Source organism: Schistocerca nitens, chromosome 6 (genome assembly GCF_023898315.1).
Source record: "Schistocerca nitens isolate TAMUIC-IGC-003100 chromosome 6, iqSchNite1.1, whole genome shotgun sequence".
NCBI lineage: Eukaryota > Metazoa > Arthropoda > Insecta > Orthoptera > Acrididae > Schistocerca > Schistocerca nitens.
Genome location: NC_064619.1, coordinates 4,313,469 through 4,332,603, shown reverse-complemented (window position 1 = coordinate 4,332,603; position 19,135 = coordinate 4,313,469). Strand labels below are relative to the sequence as shown.

At 38.3% G+C, this 19,135-nt stretch overlaps 1 protein-coding gene across 1 annotated transcript in view; it reads right to left on the bottom strand.

Moving 5' to 3' along the window:
• The window catches only part of LOC126262654 (laminin subunit alpha-1), a 429,094-nt gene that overhangs the window by 185,899 nt on the left and 224,060 nt on the right, over nt 1-19,135 (bottom strand). The window contains exons 14-15 of the mRNA XM_049959424.1: nt 12,833-12,944; nt 2,485-2,629 (exon numbers count right to left, since the gene is read on the bottom strand). Coding sequence (XP_049815381.1) covers nt 2,485-2,629; nt 12,833-12,944 — 257 coding nt within the window. The remainder of the gene's footprint in view (nt 1-2,484; nt 2,630-12,832; nt 12,945-19,135) is intronic.

Sequence of the window (19,135 nt, the reverse complement as noted above, 5' to 3'; positions counted from 1 at the left end):
GTGATGAGGAAAGAGGTTTTAGGTAGGGTGGCAGGTGATCGGCGTGAAAGGAAGTGCTCCATCGCAGCGAGGCCCTGGACGTGCGGAATATTTGTGTATAAGGAAGTGGCATCAATGGTTACAAGGATGGTTTCTGGGGGTAACAGATTGGGTAAGGATTCCAGGCGTTCGAGAAAGTGGTTGGTGTCTTTGATGAAGGATGGGAGACTGCATGTAATGGGTTGAAGGTGTTGATCTACGTAGGCAGAGAAACGTTCTGTGGGGGCTTGGTAACCAGCTACAATGGGGCGGACGGGATGATTGGGTTTGTGGATTTTAGGAAGAAGGTAGAAGGTAGGGGTGCGGGGTGTCGGTGGGGTCAGGAGGTTGATGGAGTCAGGTGAAAGGTTTTGCAGGGGGCCTAAGGTTCTGAGGATTCCTTGAAGCTCCGCCTGGACATCGGGAATGGGGTTACCTTGGCAAACTTTGTATGTGGTGTTGTCTGAAAGCTGACGCAGTCCCTCAGCCACATACTCCCGACGATCAAGTACCACGGTCGTGGAACCCTTGTCCGCTGGAAGAATGACGATGGATCGGTCAGCCTGCAGATCACGGATAGCCTGGGCTTCAGCAGTGGTGATGTTGGGAGTAGGATTAAGGTTTTTTAAGAAGGATTGAGATGCAAGGCTGGAAGTCAGAAATTCCTGGGTGTGACATATGTCTGCTTGTGAGATGTCTGCTTGTGTCTGTATATGTGTGGATGGATATGTGTGTGTGTGCGAGTGTATACCCGTCCTTTTTTCCCCCTAAGGTAGGTCTTTCCGCTCCCGGGATTGGAATGACTCCTTACCTTCTCCCTTAAAACCCACATCCTTTCGTCTTTCCCTCTCCTTCCCCTCTTTCCTGATGAGGCAACAGTTTGTTGCGAAAGCTTGAATTTTGTGTGTATGTTTGTGTTTGTTTGTGTGTCTGTCGACCTGCCAGCACTTTCATTTGGTAAGTCACATCATCTTTGTTTTTAGATATATTTTTCCTACGTGGAATGTTTCCCTCTATTATAACTATATATGCATAAGAATATCTATAAGTTTTGAGAAATTAACTGAAATTCCTGCGTGCAGCAGAAGTAGCTTTCTTATTCATTAGTGAATCTTTTGAAGTCACTTAGTAATATGACATCTAAGGAAAGTTGTTTATAAAATTTTTGAAAGGCAGTCATAGCAACTAATTCTGAAGACCAAAGACAATCACTAAATGTGTCAGGTTTTTACAAGATGTGGTCTTAAACTGGAATGGACTTTTTAAAAAATGCTTGTGGTTGGACCACCCTCTGAAAAAGCCTTTTGATGCAGTGGAACAACATCCCATACAAGATCGCATTTAGCTGCTTCTCCTGATTTCTTTCAAAATGCCAATCCAGAGCTACTATCCTGTTGTCTTAAGTGTAATTGTGAATAAGTCTACTTGTAATTTTAAAAAAGCCAATTCCTTTCAAATTTTACGATTAAGAGTTTAGACCTATCACACATAATAAACAGAGTAAATACTACTGACATAAACTCATACCAACTGTATGGTGCCATAAATTTTAGAATACATCACTAAATCAGTGTAGAGGGGTCAATAGCATGCTCACATGAAATATGGCAGCACAAACACTGCACAAGATACACCGAGAGGCCTGAAGCAATAACTGGAGGAAGTGGAGAAACAATTCCTAGTCAGAAGCCAAAATGAAGCTTTAAAATTAACTGTATGAGAAAGGAAATTTGGACATTGTATACTTCTGTTACAGTGAAGTAACTAGTTCAGAAATGGGTGCAAAGTAAATACTCTACAAAGTAACATAACACTTCAATTTCAGTAACTGTCCAGAGGCTGTGAGGGAACCAAATTCCCTGCCACATCCATACTTCGAGAGGTTGTATTCACTTATCATAGAGTGAAAAGCACTGTGGTGTTTGGAAGTAATGGCAGAAATGCTGCAGCACACTGAAGCTGTAAGTCAATTAATGAGACATCCCCAAGGCAGATAATAAGGCTTGAGTTCTATTCCAGCATATCATTTTAACTTGTCACACACAAACAATGTACACTGCTATTGGCTCTTTCAGCAAGAGCTATATCAAGCATACCCTTTGTGTGCAAATTTTTTGTTGTTGTTGATTTAAGACTAGGCAGATAAAACACAAAGGACAAGTGTGCAAATAATACCATATGCTAACAAATTTTCTGTTTTCCCTCTGCTTTCACCACCTCCATACATAAACTAATCATTGCTTCTCCACCTTCATCTGTCTCTGTGGTCCTTCTGAGGATATAAAGCCTGTATTTTTATTACTTGCAAATTTATACCTTCATCTTGAACTATTAAATAATATAAACAAATGTCTATTTTTGATTAAAAACTTCTCAGTGCATACAAATTGTTCTAATACTGAAATTTAATTGACAGATTCTGTACTATTTACTAATCTAGCACTTACTTCCAGATCAAATACTCACCTAAGTATATTAAGTGCATTTTGTCCTCTCTTTCCTAGGTCATTTTTCCTTATCTTATCAAGTAATATGTGAGATTCTTGAAGTGCTAGATCAATATTTACTGCTGTCCCATCTTTACCAAAATTCTGCAGCTTCTTAATTATATCTGAAGGAAAATAAATGACAAACTACATTGTTTAATCATGACAAGGATGCTGTAGCTGAAGCAATTAATAGCTGAATCACAGAAAGATGTTAATGAATCTGTATTTATGAATATGCTTCTTGCTCTTCATATTGCACCCGTGGCTGAACTGGGGCATAGTACAGTATTTCCAGTATAACGCATAAATCAAAAGTCTGGTCAGAGTAAATAACAGTAAAATGGAAAGTGATACACAATGGAAAAATGCATATAATGACACCTGCCACCATCTTGGATGCAACTCTGCAATATAATATCAAAAGAGTTTGTACACTGCATTATTTTAGGCCAGATTTTTACACAGAATGTAATACTAAAGCACGTTTTTCCATAGTTGGAACAATTTTTGTGTATTGTATATTTGAAATTTCCACTATGCTTCAAAATCTGCAAATGTTCTTGTCCTCAGAATGTCTTGTTGTTACATTATCTGTGGCATAAATCTGCAAATATTCAACATTCTTGTCCTCAGAAAGTTTGTTGTTACACTTTTATGTTCTATGATCCTCACGTTTTATGCAACTGCATTTAATTTTACAAATCAGTGGGAAAATCAACATTAGCTTGTTAAAAAATATTTCAAGTAAGCGGTGAAGCTTTTCAGGTGCCCCCCAACCATAAAGGAATTTAACAAGTGGAAACTAGATAGACCACAAAGACAGTGATTCAGAAATTTCATGCCACTGACAGAATACAGTATGAAGTATAAAGTGTCTATGAACTGGGTAGTATGTGACGACAGTGATCTGCCCAAAAATATACTATTGTTGTTTCCACAAGCCTGCAACAGAAGTTAGTTCAAGCACTTTAGCCCATTTAAGGTAATTTGTCAGGCATACAGTAACCACCAACCCCATTAAATCTGACTGAGTTGTCACCATGATACAATTAACTAGTCATTAGGTGTGAGAATTGATATGGACCTTCAGTAATAATTCTACAACAGATATCATAAAGTGATCAGGTTGCAATGAAATAATACTCGGTTATTAAAATATAGTAAAAATTAGTGCTGAGTCATGGACAACTAAAGTACTGTGGTGGAGTCCCTTGACTTTCTTCGGCGTAGCAAGTACATTCAGCAGCCTTCACTTACATGCAGTGCCCATTGTACTGCTGCTTTGCACTCTATAATGTCGAGATTGTCTTTCTGTGGATGATTATGGAAAATAAAAGAGGGTAAAATACAATAGAAATATATACAAATTCTGCTTGAATGCCACCTCAAAGGTGCCCATATTAACATCCCCACAAAACAATGTAGTGTAACATCTCTGCATAAGACCCTGAAGTAAAGTCTGGAATTTAATTTATGACACTGGAGCACAGTATGATGATCTGGAACAGTATGCCACCATCTTTCCAGCACTTGAAAAACTTACAGCGGATGCAAATTTCTTCCACCGTCATGCGGTGAACCAGTTCCTCGCAAGTTAGCTGCCACAGCTCTAGAATGCTTTAACAGCCTTGCAGTCAGGTATTTGCTTGGGAATACAAAATAAATAACACTTAGGACCATTAAAATTGCAACACAAGGAAAGATAGCAAATAACAAAATTTTACTTCTTAAGTGTATACAGTACAGTAGGAAGGATACATTATTAAATTTATACTTGATTTGGGCACATACAAAGTGCAAAATTTAGTACATAGAGCTACCAGCTCCGGCAACAGCCATGGCACTAACCTAGCCGGACAGAGAGTCAAACTGTGCTTCAATGACAGATGCAGGTATGTCACCCCATGCTGCTTGATGGTGATCTGTGCAGTTTAACAACAATAGCCCATCTCAGAATCTCCACATTCTGATACAGCCATAATGACACTGTATGCAGGGAGACTTGGAAACAACTGCTAGGGCACTTGTTTGAAGTGCTGGGCCAAGAATAAGAGTTCTGTATCAGAGTTTCCCCTTGGGAGAGTTCTGTATCAGAGTTTCCCCTTGGGAAACAATGGCACCCCTTAGTAAACCACAGTGGTTATCCATAAAACAGTGTGAAACTACTCTATCCCTGGCCTTGCAACCTCAGGATAATGGGCATTTTGAAGCAGTGTAAGATGTGGGACAGAGACAATGCACTAGTGTCCTTTATGACTGATCATCAAGCATAGTGAAAGAAGTGATACCAGCTGAGAAGTAATGTATTTGTAGGATCAATGATCAAGAATTCGGGGGAAACTAGGTATACTGGGCTAAGACCTGGGAAGTCTAAGGGAATGCGGCCATGACAGAGGGCGGGTCTGGCCAAGTACATTCAGCAGCCTTCACTTACATGCAGTGACCATTGTACAGATACCATTACTGAGCCCAACAAGGCAATAGTGCAGTGCGACTTGGTCAAAGTGGCACACCTATACACTGGTTCCCAGTGGACACCGGTCACAAGCACAATTAAGGTCAATGGCTAAGAGTGCTCCTATAACTGGGCATAGCTTTTTCTTACACTAGTAACAACTGGCAGTGTGTAATGCTGGTGGCAGATACATAGTAGTGACTCTATTTCAACTACCAAAAGTATATGTTGTGGGTGCCAGTGTAACGTAGCAAGTTATTACAAGATGACATTCGTTGCAGTAAGGCACGCAGCACAGTGGCTGCACGACGACTATGTTTTTTTCTTTTGCTTCGCTAACAGTACAGCTGACGCTGCCTGCCGTGAGAACTGAATACGTAACATTCAGTCGATACGAAGATTCATACCCTCCATGAATCTACATAATCCATATTAGTTATTATCTGATTTTGTTCACATTTGGTACAAAGCCTTTTGTTATTAACGGAATGATGCTGTCAAAATTTCAGATTTTTATTTATTATAGTTCTGGAGATGAAGAGAATTACTTAAAACTCCTAAAACCTACGCTTGTTTTTTAAAACCAAGTTAGGAACAATAACAGAGTGACTTTCATTATCATTTGAAGCCATTCCAAAGTTATCAGTGCATAAAAATCAATTAATTAGAATTTTATTTTTAAAACTTTAGCCACTGTGCATTACATAATACAAAAATTGGTCAAAATTATTATTTGATTATATTTTGCAGTGTGCGTGCGTGAGAATGATTGAGAGAGTGTTTGTGGGACATACATTACAATTTAATATTTCATTTTATGTAAAACGTTGTACAAACGAACCGTGGGAAAGTTATGTTGCAACAACAATTCAGGAGACGTATGTTGTAATATATAGAGGTAATGCAGCAGTAGGTTTAATAATGAATAGGAAAATAAGAATGCGGGTAAGCTACTACAAACAGCATAGTGAACGCATTATTGTGGCCAAGATATATACGAAGCCCACACCTACTACAGTAGTACAAGTTTATATGCCAACTAGCTCTGCAGATGACGAAGAAATTGAAGAAATGTATGATGAAATAAAAGAAATTATTCAGATAGTGAAGGGAGACGAAAATTTAATAGTCATGGGTGACTGGAATTCGAGTGTAGGAAAAGGGAGAGAAGGAAACGTAGTAGGTGAATATGGATTGGGGGGAAGAAATGAAAGAGGAAGCCGTCTGGTAGAATTTTGCACAGAGCACAACTTAATCATAGCTAACACTTGGTTTAAGAATCATGATAGAAGGTTGTATACATGCAAGAACCCTGGAGATACTAAAAGGTATCAGATAGATTATATAATGGTAAGACAGAGATTTAGGAACCAGGTTTTAAATTGTAAGACATTTCCAGGGGCAGATGTGGACTCTGACCACAATCTATTAGTTATGACCTGTAGATTAAAACTGAAGAAACTGCAAAAAGGTGGGAATTTAAGGAGATGGGACCTGGATAAACTGAAAGAACCAGAGGTTGTACAGAGTTTCAGGGAGAGCATAAGGGAACAATTGACAGGAATGGGGGAAAGAAATACAGTAGAAGAGGAATGGGTAGCTTTGAGGCATGAAGTAGTGAAGGCAGCAGAGGATCAAGTAGGTAAAAAGACGAGGGCTAGTAGAAATCCTTGGGTAACAGAAGATATATTGAATTTAATTGATGAAAGGAGAAAATATAAAAATGCAGTAGATGAAGCAGGCAAAAAGGAATACAAACGTCTCAAAAATGAGATCGACAGGAAGTGCAAAATGGCTAAGCAGGGATGGCTAGAGGACAAATGTAAGGATGTAGAGGCTTTTCTCACTAGGGGTAAGATAGATACTGCCTACAGGAAAATTAAAGAGACCTTTGGAGATAAGAGAACCACTTGTATGAACATCAAGAGCTCAGATGGAAACCCAGTTCTAAGCAAAGAAGGGAAAGCAGAAAGGTGGAAGGAGTATATAGAGGGTCTATACAAGGGTGATGTACTTGAGGACAATATTATGGAAATGGAAGAGGATGTAGATGAAGATGAAATGGGAGATACGATACTGCGTGAAGAGTTTGACAGAGCACTGAAAGACCTGAGTCGAAACAAGGCCCCCGGAGTAGACAACATTCCATTGGAACTACTGACGGCCTTGGGAGAGCCAGTCCTGACAAAACTCTACCATCTTGTGAGCAAGATGTATGAAACAGGTGAAATACCCTCAGACTTCAAGAAGAATATAATAATTCCAATCCCAAAGAAAGCAGGTGTTGACAGATGTGAAAATTACCGGACAATCAGTTTAATAAGCCACAGCTGCAAAATACTAACACGAATTCTTTACAGACGAATGGAAAAACTAGTAGAAGCCGGCCTCGGGGAAGATCAGTTTGGATTCCGTAGAAATACTGGAACACATGAGGCAATACTGACCTTACGACTTACCTTAGAAGAAAAGTAGACTTAGAGAAAGCTTTTGACAATGTTGACTGGAATACTCTCTTTCAAATTCTAAAGGTGGCAGTGGTAAAATACAGGGAGCGAAAGGCTATTTACAATGTGTACAGAAACTAGATGGCAGTTATAAGAGTCGAGGGACATGAAAGGGAAGCAGCGGTTGGGAAGGGAGTAAGACAGGGTTTTAGCCTCTCCCCGATGTTATTCAATCTGTATATTGAGCAAGCAGTCAAGGAAACAAAAGAAAAATTCAGAGTAGGTATTAAAATCCATGGAGAAGAAATAAAAACTTTGAGGTTCGCCGATGACATTGTAATTCTGTCAGAGACAGCAAAGGACTTGGAAGAGCAGTTGAACGGAATGGATGGTGTCTTGAAGGGAGGATATAAGATGAACATCAACAAAAGCAAAACGAGGATAATGGAATGTAGTCGAATTAAGTCGGGTGATGTTGAGGGTATTAGATTAGGAAATGAGACACTTAAAGTAGTAAAGGAGTTTTGCTATTTGGGAAGCAAAATAACCGATGATGGTCGAAGTAGAGAGGATATAAAATGTAGACTGGCAATGGCAAGGAAAGCGTTTCTGAAGAAGAGAAATTTGTTAACATCGAGTATAGATTTAAGTGTCAGGAAGTCATTTCTGAAAGTATTTGTATGGAGTGTAGCCATGTATGGAAGTGAAACAGGGACGGTAAATAGTTTGGACAAGAAGAGAATAGAAGCTTTCGAAATGTGGTGCTACAGAAGAATGCTGAAGATTAGATGGGTAGATCACATAACTAATGAGTAGGTACTGAATTGATTGGGGAGAAGAGGAGTTTGTGGCACAACTTGACCAGAAGAAGGGATCGGTTGGTAGGACATGTTCTGAGGCATCAAGGGATCACCAATTTAGTATTGGAGGGCATCGTGGAGGGTAAAAATCGTAGGGGGAGACCAAGAGATGAATACACTAAGCAGACTCAGAAGGATGTAGGTTGCAGTAGGTACTGGGAGATGAAGAAGCTTGCACAGGATAGAGTAGCATGGAGAGCTGCATCAAACCAGTCTCAGGACTGAAGACCACAACAACAACATGTTGTTGTGAGCTTGCTTTTGTATAAAAGTAGCCAGAATGAAAGTTAGAGGCAGAATAAGTTTATTTATCAATTTGAAGAAAATTTTACACTTTGTTTACTTTGATTAAACAAAATTCAAGAAATTGAAGTTTTGCTGACATTAATTACGATCAAATTAGTGATTGGCTAAGGCAAGATTTGCTGTGGGAATGATCTGGAAGGAACATTCTGATTGGTCATTTAGATCAACAGCCAGTCAGAATTAAGCTGTTCCTGCACAAAAAGATGAGTGGGCATATAGGAGAGTACCTCAAGAGGAGTAGCTTGCTAGCCGGTCTACGGATAACACGCTGTTAGATTGCCCCTTAAAATACTCTGTAAGATGAGGAAATAGTGGCTTATTTCGGTTTGAGCATATCATGACTGGAGTTGCAAACTTTTTAAACAATATTCGGTGTTTCTAAATTAAATAGTTTGAGATATATGGGTGTGTGAACTTTTTGATCATAGTAACAACTCCGCATGACATGTTTTGTGTTCTGTACAAATATTTTGGAGAGCACCTCTTACGAAGAAGACCACTGAAATGACTAAATGTTTAACTTGTGAATAGTTGTGGGTCTGTGACTGGTAGAACATGAAAATTAGTTGGGTCGGACTTACTAAAATTCTGGCTGCGTTTTGAGTGAATATTTGTTAGACAGACAATGAACTTTGAATGATAATGTGTTACCATATTAAATACGGACTTGATATCCATTTCATGTGTTTCAGTATGAATAAAAAGCAGAGTTAATCTAATTTTGATCGCTTTTCTGCACATAAACTGAAGGTCCCGAATGTCCGATTTTTTAATCATGAACTTTCAGGAGCTGACTTTCAACTAGAGTTATTCAGCCTCTGTGTGGTAGGTATCAGGTGGTGGTTTCATCAACACTACTTTACATTGCCTAGCACGTATCTGCTACGGCAGAATGAAGGGGACATTGGCAAGAATCCTATCGAGGTAGGTGGACTGAACAATAGCGTTAACAAAAACGGACGACCAATCCCGCCCCGCCGCACCAGGTGCTGTTTGTAGCTGAGGCAGACACGCAGGCTCCAGTATGCTTATCAATTTGTACACAGAACAAAGACTCTGGAAGGAAGACATGGTGCCATTCCTGTGTCCAGAGTTGTCATTGGGACCACCACTGTTAGTGTACCTCTTTCTGTTGCTACATCAAAGGAAGCTAGAATAACAGTTTCCATGCTTATAGTCTGTAGTGTTCCTGACTTCTTCACACTGTCCTTGTAAATACTTGTCTTGTAGCAAACAAGTGCATTTACTGACTCAGGGTACGTGGTGGGGCTGTACAATACTGTATGGCTGAGCAAACAAAATGTTTGTCCTCTTGGCAACTAACTGTGCACAGCTACTCATATCCTGTCTGGTGTTGAGTATGATTCTCATGTAGCCATCAATTCCATATTATAATCCAATTCACAAACAAAAGCGATTCGTGCAGGTCAAGGCATGGATGGAAGTTGCATTGCTGGCAGTTCCAAGCGACATTTGCGATACATGCATGCACATGCTTTGTGCTTGAACAAAGCATGTGTAACGAAGCAGGGTTGCCCACTGCTATCCTGTTTTGGTTTTACACTCCTTCAGTAACTTAGTTAAGCAATGAACTTTTATTTTTTTTTCATTTTCACAACTCAGATTCCGACTACAGATTCTGTGGCCTTCAGCCTCATAGTACAGAATTCAGAAATAGTTTTAAAAAAATCCCCCTAGTAAAATCTATTATTTCAGTACATTCTAATGTCTATTCTAAAAGTAATGAGCTAATCAGTTTTATTGGAAATGCATAATATTAACAGTTATGGACAATGACGTATATTGTGCAATACATATTAAGTAATATTCGAGTGAGCTAATAGATCAAATTCAGCTATAAGAGTGCATCCAAAAGAAAGCCTAAATTTTACTGATTCCACTGAAGTATTTAAATTAACCTAAAGTCTATTAGTTAAATAGATATTAAGACTTAAAATCTGTAGCCTGTATGACTTTCAGTGCCAATTGTGACCAAACTACCAAATAATTCCGAGATCTGTTTCGATACTTTTGCTACCTTTATTTTTCTACGTAAAATAACTCCAGTCTCAACTTTGTAAGTGCATTAATTAAGAATCAAGTAAATTTGAATATGTAAAAATTATTGTTCAAAAGGGCTGCCATGGTTATAAGTTGGGAATTCCCACGGCGGATGCATAAGTTAGTTCCGCGTATTTAAATTGATACAGCTCACTTATTTTATTTAAATAATAAAACCCAATAGTTAACTTCAAAACCAGTTACAAAGGATCATTTTAACCCTGGGAAATTATAAACTATAATATATTAACAGAAATAGTCAAATATTCAAGCGCTCGTCTATATAAGGTCCGAGCTGGTGCAGCTCTAGTAGTTCTCTGTCAGATTCTCTTGGAGCAAAAGTGCAGCAAGTTGGTTAATTTTTCGGTAACTGTAATTGTGAACTTTGTTAAAGACTCGAAGTTTTTGACCTACCTAATGTGACAATTAAGTGTAAGAGGCCTGGTCACATGAATATTGTGTGTGCGAGTGATAACAAATAAATCGCACTGTGGTTGACATAAATGTTCAACAATGAATACGATCTTGACTTTTGATTTTGGAAAACTTAACCTAGGATCCTGGCTTCTTAATTTCAGTGTGATTTAGGTGAGACGGACGCAGCTACCGGGAAGACAATATTGAATAAGCAAAGCAAGGTAGGTTGAGAACACTGCGCACTACCTACGGGTGAGCAAATGTTTCAGTACCGGTACATCTGGTTGTGACGTGAACTGGTAGGAGGCACTAATAAAAGGACATGTCCCGGCACGTTACACATGTATCTCGCAAATTATGTCTCTTGCTTTCTTCTGCAGGATTTGTCACTTACCACCACCATAAGTGATGAAAACTTGTAACAAATGGAATAAAAATTCAATAAATAATTTGCTAAGATCAAGCCTAATGCTTGCATTGGCTGAAAAACACAACAGATTGGTCAGAGCAATGCTGAAGACTCACTGGCTGTCAGAGAATGTGTGATATAGGTGTGCGGAACAAGCCTAAACTCAACCGCCTTGTTTATTACTTCAGGTATAGCATGACAGGTTATGGGATCCTGACCAATATGAGCAGCAATACTGTGAAATGATGAATCATAATCTCAATAGCCCATGATCCTGTTGCTGTCAAATTCTGACATGCTGGTAGCCATTTCTCATTTAGTCTCAATAGCCCATGATCCCGTTACTGTCAAATTCCGACATGCAGCTAGTTACTTCTCCTTTTTACACAAGGCATAACACAATCTTCTCACTAACAAACAACATTCAAATGCAATTTCTGAATGACACATCCTCTGCATAATCTTACCTCACATACAGAATGTAGATAGTGTTACCTACCTACTTTGTGTAGCTGCAGTGAAATGCTAATGATTTGTATATCTATATTTTGATGTTTGTTGCATGCATCTTTCATGGTGTTGCAATTTTAATGATCAGTAGTGTGTAATATGAATTATTTATCTGTTCCAAAACTGACAATAATTGAACTATGTTTAAACCACTCCAGACCTGAATTTTTTCTGGGGGATGGAAAATAACAATATCAATATTCAATTATACAGTGGAATATAGTAAACTGACCACTTTCATGAATTCTAGTGGTCACAAGCTGCTGCGCAGTGCTATACTGACTTGCCGATATTTTCATAGTGACACCCAACAGTTGGAACCAGCTACACGTGACGAAAAGCTTGTACATTCACAAACGTGTAACTCAGGATTCCATTGGGAAAAAAACACTTCTGTTGCAACTAGGACACAGTAATAGTAAATGTACACAATTGTAGCCAGAGGGTCTGAAAGGGTTAATATGACTCTCACTGTTAATCCATACATCACAGATGTCAGTGGATTTTCATAGGTTCTGAAAATTATAGCTTGATATGTCTTGTTACTTTTTGAGATCATAGCCTATTAAAGAAACTAGAATATCAGCTGTCCAGTTACAGCTAATAATGGATCTGAATTAATCCAAAATTTGTGGCAGATGGATTATGTGATATAAACTAAGAATGAATACTCATCTCATCCAGAAGACATCCAGTATTAACAACAGTATTACTACAATTGTTGCAAAAATATATACATTTTAAAGCACTACTGACACATCAGAAAATATAGTTCAGTCGTGTATTGTTCTGTTGTCCATTTCCTACTTACATCATTCAATTTCTTTGTACAATAATCAGCTGTTCATTCAATTACGAACCTTTACTTTCTGTCCGTTGCTGTAAAATTTCTTTCTGGATAGCTGTAGCCTCAGTTCTAACATCTACCGCACTTTCCACTGCATGTTTTGAATTCCTCTCAAGTTTCTTTACCTGAAAATTGACTAAAGATAATTTCACAAACAGTTCTTCGGAGTAAAATGTTATTACTCTACTTCAAGTTACAAAGCAAAAATGCATCTTCTTAGTAAAACAAATTTAATTAGTCATTGCGAGTACAAAATAGTCACAATGCCGACGTCCTATAAGTCTATAATACTATTATTCCATAGTTATCTGATTAGTATTAAAACAGTATCTGCACAGAAGTTTTGGCAAGAAATGAGTTACTCATTCTTCAATTTTTTATTCTACTTGTTATATAATGTGAGCCAAAATTATATAAGTGATACTCATATAGGAACAACTGAGGTAAATTACTGAAACTTAGAGCTAATGATAAAATGTGCTGAAATGAAGCATTCGTCATTGATGTCTAAATGAAATGCTGTGGGTGTCGACAAGAATGATGGGCAAGTGGCTCTCTGCTGGAGCTAGGTGGATGTGCAGACAACTAACTTGTTGCTTAAATTCTTTATTTCAAATCACAAATCAATATAGAGCTGTGAGCCTGTAGCTGGCAGATGGCAGGCAGCAGGATGGTGGAACAGTAACATGGTGACTGATAACTGGAGCCAGGCAGAACGGCTCAGCTGGAACTGACCCGGGTGCTGAACATGGGACTGCAGTCTAGGAAAGTGCCACAGCTGCTGTCAGACCCCCAAGCGGAGGAACAGGCTAGCACTCACTTTGTACCTCGGACTATGAGGTGGTAGCACAGTGAAGAGTGCCAAGCAACTGACAGTCAGGTAGCAGTCGGCAGTTTAAGGCTCAGTGACGGCAGTGGTGGCCGAGTCTTAAGGACAGTGTCGACTGACACAGACTGAGAATCACAGCACAGCACAGCTGTACCACTTAGACTGTGTCAGTGGATCTTGTCGTGACAAATGACAAACGGTGGATGTCACAACATAGCCCTGCCATATCAAGGACCTGCTCGGCTAGTCTGGGTGTTTAAGTACTGTTCTTTGGAGCTGATCATACAGGAGAAGTATTTCTGTCAAGTTCCAGTATCATGCAGAAGATTCCCAAAAGACGGTCAGTGCGCTCAGCATAGGCATTGCCTTGTGAGAGCAGCCTGAACTGCGGAAATATCTTGCTGCTGCTTGGGAGTTGTTGTGTCGGCAGGCCACTGATTACAGATGTCAGTGTACAAAACTTGGGTCTCTGGCTATGGCGGTGAGCACTAACTGTAGTCTGTGTTGTTACAGAAAGTATGTATGACTTTTTTTAAAAAAAGAAACTGAATGCAACGTTCTAAATAAAGGTTTCTTTTTATTGTAGTAAATGTCACATTTGGCTTCTTCTTTTTCTTCTTCTTCTTCTTTTTGTTCCAACTGGGATCGTCTCACCTACTTCCTTTTATCATTACAGGCAGCGTTTCTGATTTCTAATGATGAACAGATGAAAAATGTAACATTAACATTTTACGGGCAACAAAATCAATTATTCAGCAGCTATTATTATTTTGGAGGAATTGTGGTATTACAAACCTAACTGTAGGGAATAATTAAATACATTTAGCAATAGCTACATAGATTTTATGTTAATGCCTAATGGTTGAACATGCTGTCACAGGTATTATGATATAAGGAAAAGGATATATATGCCTCTGTGGTTCAGATAATAAAAAAGGTCTGGAGAGCACAGCCATGACAAACCTAGAAATTGGCCCCATGTCCTGGAAAGTGGAGCTGGATTATCTGAGTCCTTAAATCTCATACACACATCCCAGAAGCTATATGAGAAAGACTTGTTTACGTACACTGTGCTTGTGAATAAGTGTTGTCAGATAAGTACATGTAGATCCAATGATAACATGAGATAGAACAGCAAGTACATCTTTCCTGAATCAAAGCATTTGAGAACTGATCTATTATACAAACTCACAAGCAATGATTAATTATTGGTGCTAATTAATCTTCAAAGTGTATTTGAGAACTGATCTATTATACAAACTCACAAGCAATGATGAATTATTGGTGCTAATTAATCTTCAAAGTGCATGGTGGTTAAATTATAGAGAGCAGGCCTACAGTTGTATTTGTGACCTTTTATGTCTCAGAAACATGTATTCCTTTGTCACAAGTCTCAAATCTCATACAACTATACCTATAAAGCATCAGTTATTATTACACAATTACAGGCCAGAAGAAGGTGAAGAATTGCAGTATTGTTGTTTACATCATGCAGGTGAAAACTGTGTTCTGCCAAAACCTGTAATCTAATTTCACTGACTCCGTGAACTCAAAGAAAAACTAATCAAAGTCAGAATACTTAGAAACAAGATGATCACTGGACATTGTTCAGTATTAAAAGATGCAAATAGCAGAATGGCTGAATTAGTGACAAAATAAAGCAAATTTATGCACAGCTTAAACTCATTCATCTGAAGAATTTGAGTCAGTTTACTAAACATTTGGAAATCCATGCAAAAGGAAGAGACAGTCACAATGAAGAAGCAATCAGCAGTTCTAATGTGACAGTTGACACTTTTAAAAAAAGACATAGGAAAGTTGATCATAAGACCAAAGTGTGGAAATACTGGTTCAGTTTGCACACTACTCAAACATGCTGATTACGAAAACATTCAAGAGGCTTCTGCATTGAAAGAACATGGAAATCTGCCATATTATGAGGGTGTGCGGAAAAGTAATTCCTCCAATTTTTATGTGTAAACTCTTAATGCTTTTGAAATAAAACAAATGTTATTAACATTCAACATCTTTATTCTTCATGTCTACATATCTGCAGCCCTCTGCCACTAGAGAGCTCCAAATTGTAGTGAGTAACATAACTACGTCGGTGCGTGAGAAACAGATGCTGTAATCAAGTTTTAAATTCAGTGAGTTCATCCGCACATGGAGCACCCTCCCTTTTAGCGTGACAATGTCAGACCACACACAAGCGCTGCAACATGTGCTACAATCTGATGCCTTGGGTTCAGTGTCATAAATCATCTGTCGTACAGTCTTGACTTGGCCCCATCCGATTTCCAAAACTTAAAAACAACTTTAGGACTTATCTTTGATAATGATGAAGTTGTGCAAGCAGAGGCAGGTTGTGACTTCGTCAACAAAGTCAGACATTGTACAGGGACAGTATCAACAAAGTGGTCTCAGAGATTTCAGAATTGCAGCCAGTCGTCAACTTCACTCCACATTATTTCCAGTTGAAATATCATGGAGTGAGGTTTGCGATAACTGGCTGCAATCCCAAAATCTCTTCAAACATTTAATTCACCAGGAAAATTTTAAATTTAACATCAAACTGGTCTCTTATTGGGAGAAATGTGTTTGTCACCAGGGTAACTCTGGTGAGAAATAAATGCGTAGAAACACAGAATAAAGATGCAGAATGTTAGTAATGTTTGTTTTATTTAAAAAGCTTTAAGAGTTTTCACTTTAAAAAATTCAGAGGCATTACATTTCAAAACTGGGTGTAAATAGTATTCTGAGCCAACACGGCGTGTCATATGTTGGACAGGCTACAAAAAATCTCAAGCAAAGAGGCAAAGAATATCTGTGATATAACTGACTGAAGCAGGATCCCACAAGGTAAGAACTACAGCTGTGGAGATGTGGAATTGTTATTATTTTGAAACTTGTCATTTGTCACTGTTTAAATAATGGCAGATCAGAAAGCAGCAAGTAGATTGTTTACACTGTATGTTTAAGGAAACACTTTTGTGAAAATTATGGTGATTTAACATTAAGGTTTTTGTTGGATTATTATTTGTGATTTCTGTAAAGGCCTCTTCAAATCACTTCATTCAACTTTTGATATTCAACCACTGTCCAAAAAGGGTGTCTGCAATTGGTTTGCAGAAATCTGTTACAGTGGTGCTTCCATCAGTGATGAAATCATAAAGATCAACCAAAATCAGCTGTTCCAGAAAATATTAATGCTTAATGCAAAACAACTGAACAGTAGCATGATACTATCTGTGAAATAGAGCCTGCTGTGGGCATATCAAAGACTGCAGTACATTTGATTTTGTATGAACATGTGGCTATGTTTTAAAGATCTATTCCCATTGGATTCTGCATAACATAAACGAATCTCACAAAGAGGCTGTGTCACTGGGTGTAAGGAAATGCTAAAAAAATTCAAGTGAGGAATTGCAAAGTCTGAATATGATTCTGTAACAGGAGACGAAACTTGGAGATATTTGTATGAGCCAGAATAAAAGTAGCAGTCAAGATGCTCTACGATGAATAAACAGAACAAAAGTGGTTCATTTGCAAAGCACTTCCAAGAAAATGACAACTCATTTCTCTGGCTACACTGGATGCTTTGTTATCATTGTTTTAGAAGATCAAAGAATAATTAATGCAAGAGTCTTCCTTGAAATCAGTAAAAACAGCCAAAAATCACATCATTTTTCAATGTGGCAACACCAGCTGTCACACAGCCCACCAGACAAAACATCAAATTAACAACTTGTTCTCCTTATTTATTACCTTATGACGTCGTTCTGTTCTTACAACCAAATAAAAAATGTGTGGACACTGATTTTCAACAACTCAAGAAGTTGTTACTCCTTCCAAAACCACATTTATGAGGTAGGGGAAGGTGTAGTACAGTAGCCAGGGAATAAAAAGTGGCTATTGCATTTTTTTAAAAAAAAAAATAAAAATAAAAAAAAGAGAGAGAGAGAGAGAGAAAGAGAGAGAGAGAGAGAGAGAGAGAGAGGGAGAGAGGGAGAGAGAAAAGAGAAGAGAAGAAGAAGCCTAAACACTGCTGTTGCTCATTAATAAGTGGTCAAACTAGTTCTAACATACACCATTTATATTATTCACGTTACCTCACTTATATGCAGAGTAATCCTTTTTTACAATATCAATGTCTTTTGAGCTACAAATGTAGTTCTTTGTCACTTTCAGTTTGATAGTTTCATCTAAGGACCACTAATGCTTACATGTCATCTGATTGGGCAAAATGCCCACACTACTCATTAGGAAAGTGGCCAAGTTCTTTATACCCCAGTAAGAGTTAATTACTTCCATATATCATGCATAATGCCGCTGATCAGATTGACTTCTAAACCCTTCCATAAACACAGCTTTCATTTTCATTCTATCCTTTCATGATGATTTTGACTCAATTTACATTATTTATAATAGTACCCGTTCGTTAAATTGGGTCTGGGAAAAAAAAAAAAAAAATCTGCCACAGCTGTTGGCATTCTTTCAGATGTTAGGGCTTCAAGATGCCTAGAAATATGTTGTGAGGGGATGGGGTGGGGGGTAAAACACACACACACACACACACACACACATACATCGTTTATTTCCTAAACATTCATTTCATTTAACAAATACAATTATAACAACGTATTTTTACAGAAACATGTCATTCCTCCTTCCTGTAGATTCACGTACAGCTATTGTTGTCATAGCTACATTTCTGCACGAGTTAACACATATTCCAAATTTGAAATACTTTGCCTCAGTACCAGCTAGACTGGCGCAGCTTAAAAGAACTAAATTCTACAATGGCTGGGTCTCTCCCCTTCTGGGAAGAAACGAAATATGAGTTTTAAAAAAATTACAAGAATGAGAGGTGAGGGGCATGCCACCAACAGCAGGCTCTATGCGGCTCTCAAGCCATGGTCTGTGCATCCCTGCTTTAATGTCATTTTATGGTCATTAACATAAATTAAGTACAGGAAAAGATCTGAATCTGATCTCTGTTGGGCTACACACTTGATGTTCCCCCACTCTGCATTTCAGTTTACTACTATGGTTAATTTAGTAAATGCGACCCTCTGCTGGATAAGTTGTGTTATTATGAAGATAAGTCTCCATGCATACAAGAGACCAGAACATTTAAGTATCCAAAGTGGAATTTTATACCACACACTTTCACACAGTCACAGAATATAACAGGGTAGTGTTTCTCGTTTACTTCTCCTGAACAGAAATAAAACCTAATGTGTTGATCTAAGATAAATTGGTAGAAAATCAACACTGCTTAACAGCACTTAAAACCAAAGTGATTACCTATTTAATTCTGCATACCTCCCTGAAAAATTTTTCAAGGGAAAAATCCTGGGCAAAAATGGAAAGATGGATCCACAACATCAATGATCAGTGTAGCAAAGTACGGCTACAGTAGAGAAAATGGCAGAAAGCTGAAAAGTAATGCAGCATCTATGGGACATCACAAATTGTTTATGATGA